General features: G+C 37.6%; 1 protein-coding gene across 6 annotated transcripts in view; it reads right to left on the bottom strand.

The window, feature by feature from the left end:
* The window catches only part of ADAMTS20 (ADAM metallopeptidase with thrombospondin type 1 motif 20), a 112,038-nt gene that overhangs the window by 67,148 nt on the left and 23,967 nt on the right, over window positions 1–20,923 (bottom strand). For all 6 annotated transcript variants that reach the window (XM_075428136.1, XM_075428139.1, XM_075428141.1 and 3 more), the window contains exons 5-11: window positions 12,058–12,141; window positions 11,227–11,351; window positions 10,260–10,300; window positions 9,834–9,939; window positions 8,595–8,741; window positions 7,844–7,985; window positions 6,391–6,495 (exon numbers count right to left, since the gene is read on the bottom strand). In XM_075428136.1, the coding sequence (XP_075284251.1) occupies window positions 6,391–6,495; window positions 7,844–7,985; window positions 8,595–8,741; window positions 9,834–9,939; window positions 10,260–10,300; window positions 11,227–11,351; window positions 12,058–12,141 (750 nt within the window). The remainder of the gene's footprint in view (window positions 1–6,390; window positions 6,496–7,843; window positions 7,986–8,594; window positions 8,742–9,833; window positions 9,940–10,259; window positions 10,301–11,226; window positions 11,352–12,057; window positions 12,142–20,923) is intronic.

Genomic DNA, 20,923 nt, shown 5'->3' with positions numbered 1-20,923 from the left:
TGCTACAGACCTCTCTCTGCCTTTGCTGCAAGGGGATATTAGGAAACAGTTTGCTGCACATTAGACCTATGTCTGCTCTCCAGCCTCTTGCTGTAACACCCATGCTTCAGAAAGCACATTGCTCAAAGAAACAAGACAAGATGAGAAGTGGGACGTAGAGCGTATAAGAACAGTGAAAACAGAGCAGTTAGCAATCACTGGAGCTTGGAGAAATGTCTAACTGAAGTTGTAACTATAGCATCTCGGGTCTCTATCTATGTAGCATGGATTCTCGGATGAGCCTACATTTATTACACAGATGACATTAATTATCAACAAAACTCACAATATTTTAATCCTTTTTTACAAAATTTTCAATTTTTCTTGCAGAAAATCTACATACTTTATTTCTCCCTTGATATATTCCCACAGAAAACTTAATTTTTCTGAAATCACATCTCATCAGAAAAGTATTTTACAGAAATCCCAATTTATAGCAAAAATTCTTGGTTTGAGCCCTTAAATACACTTTATACTGTATTTACAGTTCAAAAGATCTTTTGCCACTTCCCAGATTGTTAACATATCCCCTATACCCAACTCTTAAAATCCATCTCAATTTTTTGTACTTATTTTACATATACGTACACACACACATAATGAATTATTCTTTCAGAGTAACTATCTTCTTGTGTTACATTCATGAGGTATTCAAGCAATGCAATGATTTTAAAAGAAATCAATACATTGGTAGTAACCTACAACTTAAGAACAGCAAATATACCAGAGAAACAGAGACTGCCACTTCTTTTACTGATCAAAGCAATCCTTTTCTTGGTCTGCATCCACATTCTCAATTGTCCCTGTATCCCTCGCCTTATGTGGCTATAAAGGGACTGGGATGAAGTCTTAATTCACTTGACAGCTATTTTAGATATTTTCAGAGACACTAGCTCAATATATGTCTACAGTGAATAGAAGTAATAAACATTTCACACACACGCAAGGCACATGCTTTCCAATCAAACTGTTATTTCTAATGTGCATTCCTTCTTGCTGCTGAACAGCTTTTTCCAGACTTTTCTGACATTTGTTTTTTCAGTGTTTAAGTAACAAACCTCCATTATGCAAAACACTGGGACAGCTCCGGGACATCGAAAAGTTTGGGTCAGATCCCATAGCTACCTCCTACACCTCCCTTCCAATGTACAAGGAATCAATGGAACATGAGCATATTTGTACACTGCTCAGGAATCCAGGAAGGATCAGAGTGCAACCCTTTTGAGTGTCTTAAATAACTACAGAAGAGAAAAAAAAAAAGACACTTTATTGGGCGTTTTTGCTGTTATTTTCATACCAAGAAAAAGACTTGTTCTGAGAACACTACTCCTAGGAGATAGGTGGTTTCACCAACTATTCTTCTTTGGAGGTGGGTTTTTTGGCTGAGATGTGCATCGCCAACTCCTACAGAGGAGTTACCATTACTGGAATATCTGCTAAAAACAGCATAATTTCATTATACAGAAGCCATGATTCTGAGCCAGATGTAAGGTGGAGATGGATATGTGTAAGGAGAGTTTGTATATCAGTTGGCTTGTAACCAACTTTGTTACGTGTAATAGTGTAGATATTTCTTTTCCATAATACTACTAGCTTACCACTCCTTTTAATTAGGTCCTCCATAAAATGGGATTAGATTTCGAATTATGAAGAAATCCAGGGGATCTAGGGATTCTACCTAGTAACATTATTTTGTGGTTTGTTTTTAGTTTTTTAATTCTGAACAAAGATATGCAACATGCCAAAGCCTGAATCACTCTCCAAACTCACTTCTTTTTTGGAATTTCAGAAAGAAAGGAAAAAAACCCCAAAACTTCGTATTCTCAAGGTGAAGAGAAATCTTTTGTACTATCCCAGGGTATAAATGCAAGGAAATTCCTCACTACAGAACCCTTTGAATAGTAGTCTCCCAAAAAATAAAAGAAACAGATAGCAAAAGAAAAGAAAGCAATTGAAAACAATCCAAACCAATAATAATGAGAGCCTTCTGGTCTGCAGAAATTTCAAAGCACAAAGAGATTTCTGACTAGAATGCAACAAGAAAACCAAAGAGGAAGCAGGGCAAAAAGATCCGCTTTCAGTTGTTCACATTTCCTAAGCATCCATCAAATTAGCTCCTACCTGGAACGTGACGGCAACAAGAATTATGACAGTTAAGAGAAGGAAACCAGGCCAATTAAAGCATTCCAGTTTCTGTCCTAATGGAAAATAATTCTCTCATACATCTTGTCATAGATAGGGGCCTCCTTTGGATTCTTGGTCCTCAGTGCAGCACATAAATACTTTCCTTACTGTGATTTGTTATGTTTTTAATTTGTACATGTAGTTTATATCATCACAACAAAAATCAAAACTCATTGTGGCACCCAGTGAGCACACTACCTCTGACTAATCTAAAGCATAATTCTGAAGATACTCCCATCGTAACTTTTATTACAGAGACAAGACATGAAAAAGCACTAACCATTTAATATTTTTCATGCCATTGTGCCTCATTACACTAAAAATAACATTTTAATAAAAACTCTATATTCTGTTTATAACATATACTTTAAGAAAACAATCCAGGAATGTATACTTTTGTATTTAGTAACATCTCTCACAAAAAAAACACCAGAAACACTTTTAAGCAGTGACGAATATAGTTCTATGGTATGTAGAAACTCACCACTACAAAACTAGCAAATGTTTACATATGGCATGTCTAGATATATTTACTATCATTTTGTCTCTGAAGTACCAATTAGGACAAAGAATTTAAAAGATCCATCCTCTGCTTCAGTGAAGGTCTGTGTGATGTTAGAAGAGGTGGTAGCAACTCAGACTCCCCTATGGATCTCTGTGAAGCCAAACAGGCAAACAAAAAGCACCTGAAGTGATGGGATACAACATGAGTATCAACGGAGCAAGAAACTGTTCTCAGACTGTCTTGGTTTCAGCTGAGGTAGAGTTAATTATCCTCCCAGTAGCTGCTGTGGTTTGGATTTAGTATGAGAAGAATGTTGATAACACTCATGTTTTTAGTTGTTTCTAAGAAATCAAGGACTTTCTCTAGTTCCACATTCAGCTAATGAGCAGGTGTGCAGGAGCTGGGAGAGAGTGCAGCCAGCCCAAGCTGGCCAGTGGCAATATTCCATACCATAGATGTCATGCTCAGGTTATGAATGGAGGTTGGCTGGGGGGCAGGAGGCCTTTCTTTTTCTCTTTGAACCTTTCTGGGAGTTTGGTCTTTTCTAGGTCTTGCAAAATTTGCAAAATCCGCAAGTTCTGGGTTCCAAGCTTGCTGCTCAGGGAGTGGCAGCAAATCAGTCATCGGGTGGTAAGATAATATATAGTTTGTTTTGCATATTGATTATTATCATTAGTAGCAGCAGTATCAGTATTTCTTTTGTTGTCTTATTAAACTGTCTCTACCTCTACCCACGAGTTTTACCTTTTGTCCATTTCTCCTCCTCATCCCACTTGGGGGAAGGAGCGGGGTGAGCGAGCGGCTCTCAGGTCCTAGTTGCCAGCTGCCGAGTTAAACCATGACGCACACACAGTAGAATTGCTAACCTATAGGCTACTGTCAGACCTAAGCACTCAAAACATTTAAAAAGAGAAGAAAAATTTTCAGATACTTCAGCAGAAGCCCAACAAGTAAATATAATTCATTTTTGCAGCTAACTAGGATGAACAAAGTGCAGTTTGATCAGATCAAAGAAATCTGACTACACAAAAAATTGTAGTGAAAGTGAGCTTTCTGTTTTAGTAATATTAATTCTAGATAATTAATAATATTAACTCTATAGAAATAATACAGGAAGTGTTCAAATTCCCATGCAAATATTTTCTTTATTCTCTATGACATTGAAATGTTAGGCTGTGTTTTCCCTTTAATGTTATAAGAAAATGCTACTCATACTTACTGCTAATATTATACATATCAGAAAGTCACTGAGCTCTACAAGTGTGTGCACCACGAGACTTACAAAACAAAATTCTCCTTCAAAATGCATGCATGCTGGTAGATTGCATATGGCAAGAAGATATTCCATTAGGAAGTGCAGGCATTCAGGAAAAGCTGTTTGCTCATTCAGTTGAGAGTCTCCAATATTATTAGATTTATATCTTCTTGTATTTTGGGGAAGGACAGATACAATGACTGCTAGAACAGTCCATAGAGTAAGATCCACTAATCAGACACATAACCTGAAGAAAAACTAAAGATTACTATGAAAATAAACTCACATATCAAATCTAAGCTTAAAATGTTGATACTAAAACTACAAATGCCTTAAATGGGTCTTTTCTGAATTTATCACAGCAATAATGCTGCAAATGCCAAATACAAATTTATTTAGCATGCTGGCAAATATTAATTACAGTAACTTGTCACCATGTCTTAATTCTATTAACATCACCTGACAGTCGCTGACTGAGCTTCAAAGGAGCTGTCCCTTAGGCAGGAACAGGTGACAATTTGTCCGATTAATTGCTATTCTTTCTTACATCTTTCAGATGTAATGACTGTAATTAGCTCTTCGCTTCCTAGAAAAAACTGGTTTCACTGCAGTAATTGCATAAAATAGGTTTTCATGTTCTTATATAAAAGAAACGCTCTGATGTTGGCAAATTAGAAACAAGTCAACTGAACTAAAGGTTACACATGAAGTTTTATATAAAAGATGAACTACCTTTCTGATCAGTGGCTCACTGAAAAATGGGTTAAATGTTACAACACCAGCTGCATGCACAGGATTTAATCAAGCAAAGCTTCCCCTGCAAACTTCAAATAACTTTTCCTAGTCTTGCAAGACAGAAAGAAGCCGTTTGGGATGGTTTACTCACTAAATTGTTTTCCATTAAGAGAGTATTTTCAAATTCTTCACTACTACTTTCTTAGCAAATACCAAAAGAAAAAGAGCAATCTATAAAGATTAAAAGCTATTGGAAGGAAATTCAGTAATAACTGAGTGAAATATAGCAGCCTACTGTACAAAGAAATTAGAAAAGATTTTTTTAAATCATCTTTCAACCTATAAAATTATCTAAAGATAAAAAATTAATATTGCTCCCACAGCCCCTGAAGCTCCCAAAGCACACTACTATTAAAAGCAGCAAACATAATAAACCAGCAGTAATTGACATAATCACTGTCATACCTGAGCATATCAAAAATCCCTGAAATAGTTAATCTCACAATCCCCTGACAGGTAAGAAAATAATTCTATTTGCTGGTGGTGAACTGAGACATGGAGAAGCCACAGACTAGATCAGCAAAAAACTCAAGCACCTAATTTCTGTTAATTTCCCAAACTACATACAAATCGTAAACTGAAATCCTCAAATCCTCACTGATAACTCTGGATTCAGCTAGCCTCCTCTACTACCTCTGTTTCTACCAATGTTCCATAAGCACCTCAACTACATCTACTAATCAGATATTCATGACTCTGACAGACAGCCCAAAACAGGCTATCCTCAGAGGATACAGATCAAGATCTGCATTCAAAAACAACCTGCCGGATGAGGAAGCAGTGAGCTGACCTCTCGTCACCCAAACACAATTTACCAAATAAACCAATGAGCCGAGTGTAGGAAGTCCAGCTTCCATTTCTTCTTTTTTTATGTGTCAAAGCATTCAATCCGTACCTCATATACCCACGTAGAGTCCTACATGTTAGGGTATAAGTGAGAAGAGATCTCCTGGTTTTTAGCACCGAACACATACAAGTATCCTGAATTATGTTAAAACAGGCAAGACAAAATACCAGTGTGAGTTATGTGTGGCTAAGGCACTTACTGGAGTAGATTAAGAGGTACTGACAGATGCTTTCACACTTTGTCTGAAACAGATACAATGCACAAACATCTACTGGAACCAGGATTCTAACCCATACACTCCCTCTTGCCAAAAAAATATGTTCCCATATCTAAGTCACTCCTACTTAATTCTCTTTGATGCAATGAAACAGCCTCAACAAGACAAACTGGGGGAAACACACTTTTGGGATGCCTTGTTTCCAGGAAATTCATCTTTGGAGCCCTACTGATGAGGAAAGAACCCAACTTGTTATGAATGATCTAAAGTTTTCAAACAGAAGGGAAGATGGAAACTTTCCCCTGAGGTCTTCACCCTATTTTTAATCAATGTGTCATCTGTAAACTTTTATCAGTACTCTGAACAGACAACCTATGTTCTTTATATCACAACGTTACAGGAGAGAAACTGCAGCTAAAGCAGGTAGCTACTGTTCACACAATCACCATGCTACAGGTGCAGTATTGCCACACTGCAAGCACAGATCTTTCTTATCTACATCAATGATTTTGCCATATGCAAGAACCCAGAAACATGTGAAGGCTTACCATTCCCACACCACAAACTGTTCCATCGGCCAAAGGCATGTGCTGAGTACGACAACCCTTGTGAACACCTTCTGTGCTTGTGCACCATAAGCGTTTGCATTGTTTCTGAAAAGAAAACAAGATAACCTTTGTTGTACCTGTAACACCATTTTATACATTAGTTGGTAGGTTTGCATTGTTTTCTCACACTATGTGAGTTTAGTGTTTATTACTAGTGCTATGATTTTTCACAGATAAAAGTTAGCTGCAAAACCAGCCAAAGAAAAAAAAAATAATTAATTTTGCATAAGGCCAGGCAGCAATGTGGAATATTTGCAACTCACCTCATCAGAAGTAATAGATAACTTCTTTTTCTAATTCAGTAGATAATTTAATAAAAAAAAATCATGTAAGAGATTACAGCTGATACTATGAAGCACAGTTTGAGTACAATCCCCAGATTAAGATACTAGCTGGAATTACTTTTAAAAATACAGTGACTACAAAATTAAGACGAAAGCCTGCTTTTCAAATTGTTGCACAAAACTATTGTGGATTACAAAATTTACAAAGTAGTATTCAGTAACACCATCCTTAGGTCTTCGAATCCCCCTTTGCATTTCTATAGTATTCCCATAAAGCCTGGCTCTAACAGGACTTTACCTCACCAACAGCTCCACTTAATTCAGTCTGAATATGATCTTAAATTCTCTCCTTTAAACAGCTCCAACAAGCCATGCAATGCTAGTAGAGGTATTTGACAATTTGGTCCAAAATCTAACTTTGTGCGACATCAACAGTAATGAAAGAAGGCATAATGTTATATTTCTACTTATTTTATATTGCACTGGCCAGATTAAGTTTTCAAAATGTAATTTAAGTTTCTTAACCTACTCAAGTTTTCTTTGCAGATCCCAATTTTGCTTTAAAGAAAGTTTTGGTTAAGTACACAAAATGTATTCTCTAATAGGCATGAAAATATTTTCTGATTCCTTGACAAAGTAGAGGGAATCTACACTTTGGAACAAATACTTTGAACAAATATTTGAATTAATATATTAAAGTTATAAATTTTTTAAAAAGCACTGAAAGAAGCAGATAAGAAAGACCTGTTAATGTAAGATAAGGGTTATAATGTGAAAAAATTTGTAAAAAGTGTTGAATAATTGCCCTTTCAGTAGTTGCGGGAAGCCTTAATTTATGCAGCTTTAGATCTTTTAAAGGAATTATAATCACATTCACAGGTGTGCAAATCAAAATGAATTAATCTTACTGTTCAATTCCATATATTTCTAGCATACAGAGGTGCAATGCTCTCCACTGAACTCTTCCCCCTTCAACAGCACAGAACCTGAATTTTGACATATTTCAGGATAAAATTCTTCCAAAACCATAAGTCCTGAGATTTCATTTCTAAACCTACCTTTCAGTAATTTTTTAGTATGGATTGAGCATGACTGTGTTGTTCACTCACCAGATATGGGCACACTTGTGACCCAAGACCAAACATAAGTTCACACTGCTTGTTGACATCATACATTGACCCAGGCAGCTGAGAGGAAAGATCATATATTCTTCCACTGGGTTTGTCTAGGAGACATTCACCATAACCAGTACTGTTGTAAGAACAGGAACAAAATGTGAATAAATTGCTCCTAATTAATTCATTGGGAGCCTACTCACACAACACTTACATATGTATATCTCAGTGGAGTTACGAGTTTGCACGCCTGCCTGCCTATATAATGACTTCAATTAAAATTAATAAAATTAACCTGGTCACTTCATTTTCCTTTACTGAATTTTGCATTATATCCAACAAAGCTTAAGGCTTCTTTTGCTTCCATTTCTCATTTTCACATTTTTACATGGAAAAAAAAGATGGTACTGCCTAAATTACACCTACCACTTATTTTTAAAATAAAAACTTCCTAAAATAAAGTGTGCATACTCTGACCTACTAAAATAATACTAAAGAGTTTTTCAACAACCAATGCCATTACATTAAAAATCAAAAATCTGCTTAGCTTTGTGTGTTGAGTGCAACTTTAACAAAGCCATGAATCATCAAGAGTTAAATATGTATTTTTCTGGAGGACTGAGGCACTACAAGTCAGTGGTTAAACCTAACACCACCCCAAAACTGGTATTTAAGCAATACTTTTAAAATACTTCTCAGAAAGACATGAAAAAAAAAAAATACATAGCACTACATTGATACTTACTCAAGAAATTCAGTGATATATTTTTGACTGCATTTTGACCAGGTCCATGGACTTGTATGGTAATTTAAAGTTGGAGCCATCACATGGTATTGATGCTTAATTCCAGCTTCTTTACATTTAAAACTGTCATCATGTGGCACATTAAATCTAAAAAGCAAAACAGACAAACTCCAAAACAAATTCAGCTATAATTAATTGAAGCTCTGTTGTAGCAGCAAATGCTTGGAGTTCAAAAACGCCTTAAAATTTAACAGGGCTCACTTAATATGAGTGACATTATGGCAGCAGATATCTTAAAAATGCCTTACAAAATTGTCTCCTTATCCAAAATGCTCCTAAATATATAATTCTGGGCACAGTAAGAATTTTACAGTTACATAGTTCTTGAGCCCACCAGAAAAATTCCAGTGATTTGGGAGTACGCCACTTTAAATGAACAACCCGTCTCTTCAACTGAATATACAGGCCATCACTACACTGTCCATAACATATTAACCTAATATTCACATCATAACTCTTACTATTCAGTAGTAAAAACAAACTACAGAGCACATCAACATCATATTTATGCAACTAACGTATCGTCTTGTCTTACATCTCAGTTGAAACACCATGACGAATGGTCTGTATCTAAATGAACTTCCAGACACGCGAAAATCAACAAGGTAGCTACTGAGCTCTGCAACACCATTGTTACCTACGCTGTGGCATGCCTCATGGAGCTAGAGTTTGGCACCTTTCTGCCATCACTGATGAGGTATGCTTCATAAAATAAAATGCTGTCATCTCCTCTTATTTTTCTGTGTAAAGTATTTCTCTTTGTGTTACTCTATTGTATTCTGAAAGGATCAAACACAAAAGGAAGAATATTTCTGCATTACATTAACAATTGTCTTTTCTTAAAGGTAAATTCCTATCAGGGCTAGAATGCAGTTGGAGTTAACAGGACCACGTTGCACATATATCTGTCCCAGTGGCCCAACCAGTTCATATGACAAAAGGACAGAATACAGCTGTATGGCCAGTATTTCCCATAATTCAGGATACCAACCAGGTTATAAAATTCACTACTTCTCTACCTCTAGGTGATGGGCAGAGCTGGCTCACACTGCGAGGGGCAAAAATGACTCTTCTAAAAGGATGTAGCAGACTTCTTAGAAACATAGAGCCCATCACTGGAAACTGGTCATATTGGAAAGGAAATTTTAAAAATTTACCTGCAGGGAAATAGGTACTTACACATGTCCAAGCTCATGCGCTATAGTAAAAGCAGCACTCAATCCATTTTCTTCACTTATAGAACAGCTGCGTAGTGGGTCACACATTGTACCTAGCTCTGCTAAACCTGCAAAATTGAGTCCTTATATAAAAGCTTAACAGAATGAATTTTCATGTAGACGGAGTGACTCTATAAATGAATACTATGGCTTAGTTAAAAGCCATGCCTCAACTATGCAGCAAATTTACACAAAACAAACAACCACCTGGCACCAAAGTATATGCCAGGGCAGAACAGCATTGAGAAGCTGATTTCTTTTTTTGTCCGTGTGACAAATTTTGCATTGGTATTCTGAATTATTCCTAATTGATTTTTCTCCCTATAGTGAAGTTTGCTTATAGATTTTTCTATTATAAAATCATACTGATTAAAAAACAATAACTCACCAAGAGTATCACACTTCTCTCTAGCTCTGCAGATATCTTCCCTTGAAGGAAAAAATTTATATTAAATCATTACAGCAAATAAAAAGAACATTTTAAAAGTATTTCACTGTTGCTATATTAATTACAACAATTGCAAATCTGATTCTCAATTTCTAATCTTACAGTCCCTTCAAACAATTTGCATTCTAGTGAAAGAAGTAATTTAAATTCACCAGATGAAGCTCACAGTATTGCTTTCTATCTAGCTCGCAAAGAATAAAAATTCATATACTATAGGATTTCTCTACAATGCAGAAGGTAGATCAAGCGTGAAATGTTGCTGAAAAATGTGCAGATCGCAGTATACTTGAGACTACCTTATGTAGTGGGCCATCTGCCAAAACAACAACGTAAAATTCAGGACAAATATCAAACAGTTTGAAGTGCCGGAGTGTGTCCAACTTGAGTACTGGGGGAAAAAAAATAATGAGAAGGAACACCAAAAGAGAAACTGCATTTCAGTGAATGAACATCAGAACCTTCACTGAGGTGACAGGTGTACAGGAATAATATACACTAATATCTAAATGTTTTCCTTTTGTATGCTTTTTTGTCTAATTACCCCTGGGCTATCAGGAGCTGACCATCACTGCATCCATCAGCTGATTCATTTATGCACAACACCCCATCGCTATCACGTATATGTACAATGGTTAAAGATTTTGTTTACTTATAACAGTTTCAGGTCTGAGGGACTTCCATCATCTTTAACTAAAAGTTCCTCAGATGGTTAGCCACCAACACAGCACTATCAGGGTAACTGCTCATGTATTGATAATCACTGGTTTGGGAAATGCAAGATAGTCTTTATTCACTCCAATTATCAATTAATAATGTCAGTGGAACCGTTAAAAAACTATGATGTAAAAATAAACTGAAGCATTTGTCTCCCCTCGCTGAGTAAGTATGGCTATTTTAGATACTGTACCTAGTGATAAGAACAGCAGTATCATGATGAGAAGGGTGAGCATCATCCAAAGTGTTTTGTGCTTGCTGCCATAAGCAAAAACTACGAAGAGTGGTAGCTGCATTAAAAGTGATAGCTGGTCCTTCCTAAGCAAGAAATGGCCAAAAAAAAAAAAACAACCACATACACAAGTGCTTTAATATTCATGTACTTGCACTCATTACTTTGTCATTTGTGCCCCTAATCTGCAAAACAATGACTGTGCATGGAAAGGAAGTCAGCAGGACTCCACATAAGAGTTCACTCAAACAGATTTGTTTGTAGGATCAGATCTTTATTTAGCTACAAGTCATCTGTCATGAGAATATACTATTTTAAATCAACATATGTGTGCATGAACCACGTGTTAAATACTAAAAAAAGAGTGACAAGACATTTATGATAAAGACATGTATTTGAAAAGTGTATACTTCTTAAAATACTACAGCTGCTAGAGTTGAAAACCCTCCATCAAAACTTTGTAAAAGCTGTCATTTCCCTGTCATGTTTACACATGTATAGCCACACTTAAGGTAGTTATGCCATAAGCTTTCATATAGTATATGATTTATGTCCATTTAGGTCAACAAGAAGGGCTAATAGAAAGGCGGGGAAATACAGGCATTAAACAAAGGCTCTGCAGTTAATCTCACATTTGACATTCAGTGTCCTATGTTAAAACAAAATCTTATAGTTAAAGAAAATATTTTCTATTTAAAACTGAATTATCTTAAAGTTTGGAATTACAATGCAAATCCATGTATTTTATTTCTTCCATTAGAAAGCAATATTTTTAATATTTATTTTTCCTACCTGTTCATTGTGAATTACAATTAACTTTACAATAACTATATTTATAAGATTTCCAATACTTGAATCTTTATAGATTGCTGCGACCTAAAGAGAAGAAAGTCAGAAGATTAGAATATTAAACTCATCTGATAAACCCTATCTCTTTTTGTCATGCAAACAAGTTATCAAAGGAAAACAAGCTGCTACACAACAGATGTCTCGTGCATCACTCTGTACCTTTCTACCCAAGGATATGGTGACAAACCCAGAATAGTTGCCCAGTTTTTCAACCAAGATGCTACTCCAAAATAGCTCATGTTTACTATACACAAAAAGATTAGAATATGCACACATGCTGCTTTCCAACACCAATCTCCACGTAAAGAGTAACTAGTTTAGGATAGTCGTCTTAAATACAAAAAAATGCAGGTTTTAGTTTCCAAATAGCTATAATTCTACATTCATTTCCAAACACTTTGACACAGTGTTGAAATGCTAGACTAAAAAGTATGCTTATTATACATTGTAAAACCTGTAGTTTATTGACAAAGAACAAAAGTAACGTCACTGTGACTGTCAGACACAAGCTGGTTTATGCAGATGATTTGTAGAATCAACACCTAAAACACTAGAGGGTTTTAGAAAGCAACTTTGAGCCAGTAAGTTTTTGCCCTTGCTTTTAATGGAAGCTGGACTGAGTTGTAAACCTGTACTGAAAAAATGTAACACATACAAAGGTTTCTTTCCTCATTCATAAAATTCATATTTACATACCAAATAAGCATTTTTATATATAATCTTGCAGCCAGATAGTAAAAACCATGAGTCAATTCCATACACCAAACTGAACCACTTTGAAAGTTATTCTTCATAAAAGCAGTAAAGAAATTTATTCATTTTCAATAACAACTTCAGACGTTCCATCCATATGGATTCTACAGTTTGGCTTAAAGCATTTCTTCAATGACAGCCTTATCTAAACAAGAGTTGCCACCAGACACAGCAGTATTGCCTTTCCTCCCTTTTGGCTCGTGCTAAGGCTGTAACACTACAAAAGCAACGGGAACAAGGAACAGATCCAGCTGCAAAACAACATAATTTTTTTTCTTTTTTGTATCATGTTATATTGATCAGCACGATCTCTTTCCTGGTGCAACCCCTCTGACACAGGTGCTGACAGAGGGAAAGGTGCAGGACAGATTTCTTTCAAAAGCAGCCTACACTTGAACCAGCTCAGATTGCTTGTGAAATCACAGACTTGCTGCATATGAATCATACGTACCCGAGACTGACTAATTCTGCTAAAAGCTGGAACTGACAGAGCTCTGGTTCCCACTGACTCACACCCTCCCTTTCTCTAAACTGGAGAGAGCACAATGTGCAGTGTTGTCCTTCATTCTTTCATTGACACACAAGCTGGAAACAGAGGATTTGATAAGGGCAGGGAAGGAGCCTGAATTTTGGAATCCATGTGGAGAACACACTTAAAAGCAGGACAGCTATTGTCTGCTTCCTTCCATACGGACTCCATTCTTGGCTACCAACCAGCAGATGTCCAGTTATTCCAAGGTGGGTATAAGGAAGATCTCTCAAACACTCACTGAAGAGCTGAATTAGGCATACACATATTCAGAATACTTTTATCAAAGAACAGGTGCCTGTAAAGGCTCAAGCACTATATAGACAGAAGGTATTATCTAAATTTGAATGGAATAGACCACCATTTTCCTACTATCAAAACTACTTTTAAATTACCACAAACTATCAAGCTCATAATGTGTTCTTATAGTTTGAGATCCACTTTGATAAACCTAGAGAGGATATTTCTGGATATTTATCCTCCTCATGAAATCTCACAAACAGTCAAGGTATGATCCTGAATAAATTGTCATTTTCAAATAACACAATTATCACATTCATGTCAGCTCATGTAACTGACAGCAAGATAGCTGTCTAAATTCCTTCCAGGGTCAATGAAGAAGCAGAAAGGATGAACTGCTGTGTAGACATGCCTATCTCAAGACACATATTTAGATATATGTATTTTCATACAAGACAGTAAGATAATTCCTTTCTTCATCCCCTTACTATGGGGGAAGACAAGATGTCTAATTGTCAGATGTATGACACTAGGGGAGATTCATTCCAGCTCAACTATTTCAAGTTTCATTTCTCTTTAGCGAAGAGGAAACAGAAGATAGGTTCATATGGCATTCTAAAACCATGTCAGAGAGGAATCTGAAAGGAGAGATGCGAGGATCTTTGGCTTTTAATGTGAAGATACTTGTCCAGTAGTCCAACTCTCCCACCAACTAAGCTGATATAACAGCCACTTAAAACAGAGACTTTGTTAGAGCATAAACTCCTATAAGAAGATTGCATGCATACAGCGTCAACAGAAAGATCTTCTACGGAACAGGTAACAAAGCCAGACTGTTTCACATTTAGATGATAATGCTGAAGCAGGCACTGCTATAGAAATACGGTAAACAGAACCCTAGAATGGTTTGGGTTGGAAGAGACTGTTTAAGACCATCTAGTCCAACCCTCCCCTTGGGTAGGGATATCTTTCACTAGATCAGGTTGCTCAAAGCCCTGTCTAACCTGACCTTCAGCTCTTCCAAGGATGGGGCACACTCATAACTTCTCTGGGCAACTTGTTCCAGTGTCTAACCACCCACATCATAAAAAATTTCTTCCTTATATCCAATCTAAACCTACCCTCTTCCAGTTTAAAACTGTTACCCCATGTCCTGTCAACTATAAGCCTTAGTAAAAAGTCTCTCTCCATCTTGAGTCCTCTTTATATAGCAAAAGGCCACAATAAATCATCCCTGGAGCCTTCTTTTCTCCAAACTCTCTCAGTCTTTCCTCATAGGAGAGATGTTCCATCCCTCTGATCATTTTTGTGGCCTTTCTTTGGACCCATTTTAACAGGTCCATGTTTGTCTTGTACTGTGGACCCCAGAGCTGTATGCAGTACTCCAGTACCCCCAAGTCCTTCTCAATAGGGCTGCTCTCATTCCATTCATCTCCCAGTTTGTGTTGATACTGGGGATTGGCCCAACTCAGCTGCAAGACCTTGCACTTTGTCCTGTTGAACTTCATAATGTTCACATGGGCCCACTCCTCAAGCCTGTCAAGGTCCCTCTGGGCAGCATCCCTTCCTTCAAGAGAATCAACTGAATCCCTCAGCTTCATGTCATCTGTAAATTTGCTGAGGGTGCACTCAATCCCACGGTCTATGTCACTGATGAAGATATCAAATAGTACTGATCTCAGTTCAGACCCATGTGGGACACAATTCATTACCGGTTCCCACTTGGACATTGAGCCATTGGCTATAGCTCTTTAGATGTGGCAATCCAGCCAATTTCTTATTCATCTAACAGCCCACCCATCAAACCCATATTTCTCCAATTTAGTGGCCAGAATGTTGTGGGGGACCACACGAAAGGCCTTACAGAAGTCCAGATAGACAACACTCATAGCTCTTCCTTTGTCCACTGATGCAGTCGCTCCATCATAGAAGGCCACACGACTAGTCAGAAACATCTTTATATTAACTTGTAAATCAGTCCAGTTAATTACTCTTGTTTTGGAACAGAAAGCTCTGAAGTTCGGGGAACAGCTGCATTTCACTGGCTGTCAAGTAAAGAGCACGCAGGTCATCTGAGGTAGTGACACTCAACACAGTGGATAAAAACCAATACAGGATTTGTTCCATTCTACAAGGGTAGAACACAGGCTGTACACAGGTAGGAGAAAGGCTGGCTGAACACATGTGTGAAGAGAAAAATCCTGAGACTTGAAAACCACAAACCAAACTTGAAGATTTACCTAGGGAACTGTAGAGGCTAAAATCATCAACTGAGACTTGAAATGATAGTTCAATGTAGGGAACTACCAAAGATCTGGAATACGAGATTCTTATTTTTAGTGAAAAAAAGTAAAGCAGTAAGTACTTCCTGCTCCTGTATTCTAAGGATACCTCTTTCAGTGCTCTCTTATTAGAAGCATTCATGAAAAACGATGATGAAATGGGATAAGAATTTGACAGAATACATCATTTCTTTACATTTTCCAGATCTACTTGCTTTACAGTGATCTAAATCCAGGCTTCACAGAAGTAGGAGATAACAGCCAAGACAAAGGGAAATTTGTTTCAGAAAATTTTTCAGACTCTTAAAACCAGCATCCAGACCACAGAACACTTCAGATCACACAGCAACAAAGGGAAAAAAAAAATATATATATATACATAAATCAATCTAGTTACCCTTCAGTGGAAGGATCATAGCTTTCATTTTCACGAAATCCTCAAAGATAAGTCAGAACTTGTCATCACCACAGCTGTAGCTCCCAGGTTACTAGAAGCAACTCGGTCACAACAAAGTTTAGTTTCTATTGATAACCCTGTTGTAACTGTCCATTAAAACTGGGAATGTGAATTCTAGCCAAATGCCCTATTTAGAAAAGGGGCTAGTAAACAAGCAAGTGTATCCAGAGGCTGGAAAATAAGTAAATGATATATCCAAATTGAATTGGACTTCTTCAGCTCTGTTTTCCTAAATGTTGTATCATAAGACCTCTTATTATTTCCTCTAGTCTGTTACACACAACCATGGTACCAGGACAATACAAACATTCGTATCCTTTGAAAAACACGGTATCGCTTCTTAGCTCACTTGTCTTTTGCAGGCTCCAACAATCTCTTTTCAGCACTGTAGTGCTGAAAGGATGCAAGATATCTAGGATCTGGGAGACATCTTCTTCACCTTTTCTACTGTCATATCCCGATTCTGTCATATATTCACAAGACCTCAGACTTGTCTGAAGTCATGAGACGAAGAAGTTATCACAGCATTTATTGCTTCACTGAGAGAACGACAAAGAGCTATGTTATTCCTGCTGGTGTTTCTCCTACTCGGTTCCATCCATATTTCTGTACAAACCTGTGCTTTCACCAATGGAACCTAATGCCAGCTGACTTCTCATGCAAACTTGCACGAGTATACCTACACACCTCAGAGTTACCTTTTTAACCCCTATGAGTTTTAGGTCATCTCCTATCCCCTCATTTAAGTCCTTTTCAATCTACCACCCACTGAGTTAACAAAGTACAGTTTCCAGATGACTCCCTATTGTGCTCAAGTGGAGGCAAAAAGAAGGAATACATTCCTTTTAAAGGCTGAGTCACCCTGCCAGAAATGCCTGTGCTCTGTCTTATCCCTAACTTAGGACTGAGGTGGTTGCAGAGATATCCTTTTAACATTACAATAACTCAGTAAACCATGGTTTAGTCACCATCACCTACAGGCTTTTGTGGAAAATACACACCAAGGCTATAACTGGATCACACCAAATGCCAGCATGTACAGCTCAGATGTCAAAGCATCCTTCCTTTCAGTACCTGAAAGAGACTATCTGAAAAAGCCAAACTTTTCAGTGGTGCCCAGCGACAGAACAAGGGGCAACGGGCACAAACTGAGGCACAGGAAGTTCTGTCTGAACATGAGGAAGAGCTTCTTCCCTCTGAGGGTGACAGAGCCCTGGAACAGGCTGCCCAGGGAGGTTGTGGAGTCTTCTTGTCTGGAGCTACTCAAAAACTGCCTGGACATGGTCCTGTGCAGCTTGCTGTAGCTGACCCTGCTTCAGCAGGGCAGTTGGACTAGATGACCCACAGAGGTCCCTTCCAACCCCGAACATTCTGTGATTCTGTGAAAAGATCGGTTCACAAGGCACAATCATAGCCAGGCTTCTCTAGCCATCAGAAGCTACTCAGAGATATGAGTGTTGCTTGCTAAAATGTCTCCTTCTACATGAGGCGAGTCCCAGGTAGCTTATAACAAGGCCTTTGTCATAATTAAACAGTACCAAGGCTTCACCGTAAGGACAGACCTTGAATCCTGTACTACTAAGGAGAAAGTTATAGAGGCAAGTACTAGTCTAATCATTAAATACCTAATTAACAACAATGACCACCACGACCTAGGTAGCAACAGTAGTAAATAGCACTAACAGCAGTGAAGTGTAAAGATGGGCAAGTATGTGCCTGCCTACATACTGCAAAATTTCATAGAATCATAGACTCCTTTAGGTTGGAAGAGACCTTTAAGATCATCGAGTCCAACCATAAACCTAACACTGCCAAGTCCACCACTAAATCATGTCCCTAAGTGCCACACTTACACTTCTTTTAAATATCTCCAGGAATGGTGACTCAACCACCTCCCCGGGCAGCCTGTTCCAATGCTTAATAACCCTTTCAGTGAAGAAGTTTTCCTTAATACCCAATCTAAACTTCCCCTGGTGCAACTGGAGGCCATTTCCTCTTGTCTTATCACTTGTTACTTGGGTAGAGACCTACACTAATCTCATTGCAACTTCCTTTCAGGTAGTTGTACAGAGCAATAAGGTCTCCCCTCAGCCTCCTTTTCTACAGGCTAAACAACCCCAGTTCCCTCAGCTGCTCCTCAGCTGCTCCTCATAAGACTTGTGTTCTAGGCCCTCCACCAGTTTCATTGCTCTTTGGACACGCTTCAGCATCTCAATGTCTTTCTTGTAGTGAGGGGCCCAAAACTGAACACAGTACTCGAGGTGCGGCCTCACCAGTGCCAAGTACAGGTGCACGATCACCTCCTGCTGGCCACACTATTCCTGATACAAGCCAAAATGCCGTTGGCCTTCTTGGCCACCTGGGCACACTGCTGGCTCTAATACCTCTGCATTAACTGGTGGACCTCAAGATGTAGTGAGGTATGAGGTATTACAGCATTTAATATACAGGAATCCTGGAGATGGAATACAAAGGCAGTCACAATTTAAAAAACACTAGGATTTTTTTTAACACCCATATAGATATCCATATGTCAAGACAAGCAACAAGTCTGGCTCAGAGAATTTTGCATGAATGATACTTTGAAAATAATTGTTTCCAGCTATGTATATTCATTGGTGTATAATCAAATACTCATTTTCATTTTAACCATGTTGAAGTGCACAAGATTATGTGGTTTTATATATACAGAAGAAAAAACACAGTAAGGTATAGAGCTTTAGCAAGAAACAAATGTCTTTGTGCTGGCTCTCCAGCTTTCACTGAGTGAGAGATAAAAAGCACTGAACATTCCTGCAGCACTAGTAGCAATACACTGATCTGAGTGAAAAAGGGGTAAAATACAAGCTTAGTAGCCTAAGTAGTAGATGCAAGGAGTATATTACTCATCACTCAATTTTGAATTTAAAATTACTTCTTACCTTTCAGATGCTATTCATACAGATGAAATTATTAAACTATAAATTATTCAAGTCTACTGCCTATTTTTAAACGATGGCTATGTGGCAGAATCAGTAGTGTCAAAATATTCTTGAATGCTAGTATTAATCTATATTTTCCCACAGTGCTATGGAAAGACAGACTGATAACAGTTGTATGGCACGAACTGCAAAGAAAATACAAAAATATTCTTTAAATTCATCCCATATACTAGGACAAAATCATTTGGCTGCTTTTTAATGATGGGGGCATCGCACTGATGCATGGGATCCCTCCATATAGAAAATATTGCACGATCAATACTGATGATTAGTTGTCAGAATGACAAAATAAACAAGGTATAAACAAGACTACAACTAGAAAAATTTTTACTGTTAAGACTTGTTAGTCACTGCCTTACATTTTACATCTTGGTAAATTAAAGTAGCCACAAAACATTACTAAAACAACAGTAACTATTTCAAGTTACGTCGATGGCAGCTTGTTTTGCACAGATCTCAAAGACTGCACAAAGAACAAAACAATGGAGAGTCAAAGCCATTTATGTGCAGTCCAAGTTAGGAACCTGTCTTGATGAAAATTAAAAATATCAGCTTTTAATACCATTTTATAATGGCACTATTTTATTATTATATAATGCCATTTTATGATTCCACAGTCTTGCTGCAAGTTAAGTGATCTAAATTGATGCTGTCTCAATCCTCTCCTTGAATGCATGGCTGCCCCCCTCCCATGCTCCAACTCTAGCACTCACATGACTACGCCGTCAGCCAAGTTCACCATCCGAGCTGGCCAACACAGCCCTACCACAGGTAGTTTTACATGTCAAGTTTTCTTTCCAGAAAGGCAAGATCATAAAGTTCTTGCTGCAAGCAGACTACGAACAGAGCAAGTAATTTTTTGCTGCCAAAGTAACAACATAAGCTTTTACAGTAAACTTCAGTGTCTCAATTAATTATTTCAGTTGCTAAGATCAAGCCTTCATGCTATGGACTTCAAATTGTCACAACATAACTTTCCTAAGATAGACTCCTCCAGCTACTGAATCTATTAAGGCAGTACCTACTGCTGGCTCTGCTGATGCAACGCTTGGAGGAACAAAAAAAAAAACCACTGTGATTTAAGCAATCACAGATTTCTTTATTTGATTTCTCATTTCACATTAAGTAATGCCCCTGTTGCATTTCAATATAAAAGTTTTGATAAAGTCCTTTGGCAAAAGTATTCCTTGCACTTTTAAATACATATTACAATCAGAACTAGTAAGTATTTCCAAGACATAGTGTAAATACTGTGAATACACATCTTGCCAAGGTTTATGCAATTATAAAGAAATGAGAAAACGCATTCCAGTTTCAGTTCAATGGGATTACTTGCATGCTGAGAGTTAAGCCTTTTCAGGGTGAATTGGATGAGTGACAAGACAGTTCAAACCCTAAAAATATTTAGCAGTGTATTTCAGTTCTTATTTTCCACTCATAAAGCAGTATCCTATGGCAGCAAGTTTACTTTGGTGGCTTTGTTGATGCTAAAAAAAAGAAAAAGTAAAAGAAAAATGGGCCAGGTTTTCAAAGGTTCTTCTGAGAGCTAGATGTCTAAGTCTCAATA

The sequence above is a fragment of the Opisthocomus hoazin genome, chromosome 8, assembly GCF_030867145.1.
Source record: "Opisthocomus hoazin isolate bOpiHoa1 chromosome 8, bOpiHoa1.hap1, whole genome shotgun sequence".
In the NCBI taxonomy this organism is placed as follows: domain Eukaryota; kingdom Metazoa; phylum Chordata; class Aves; order Opisthocomiformes; family Opisthocomidae; genus Opisthocomus; species Opisthocomus hoazin.
The sequence above is the reverse complement of the archived record's forward strand: the minus strand, read 5'-3'. Positions and strand labels throughout refer to the sequence as shown.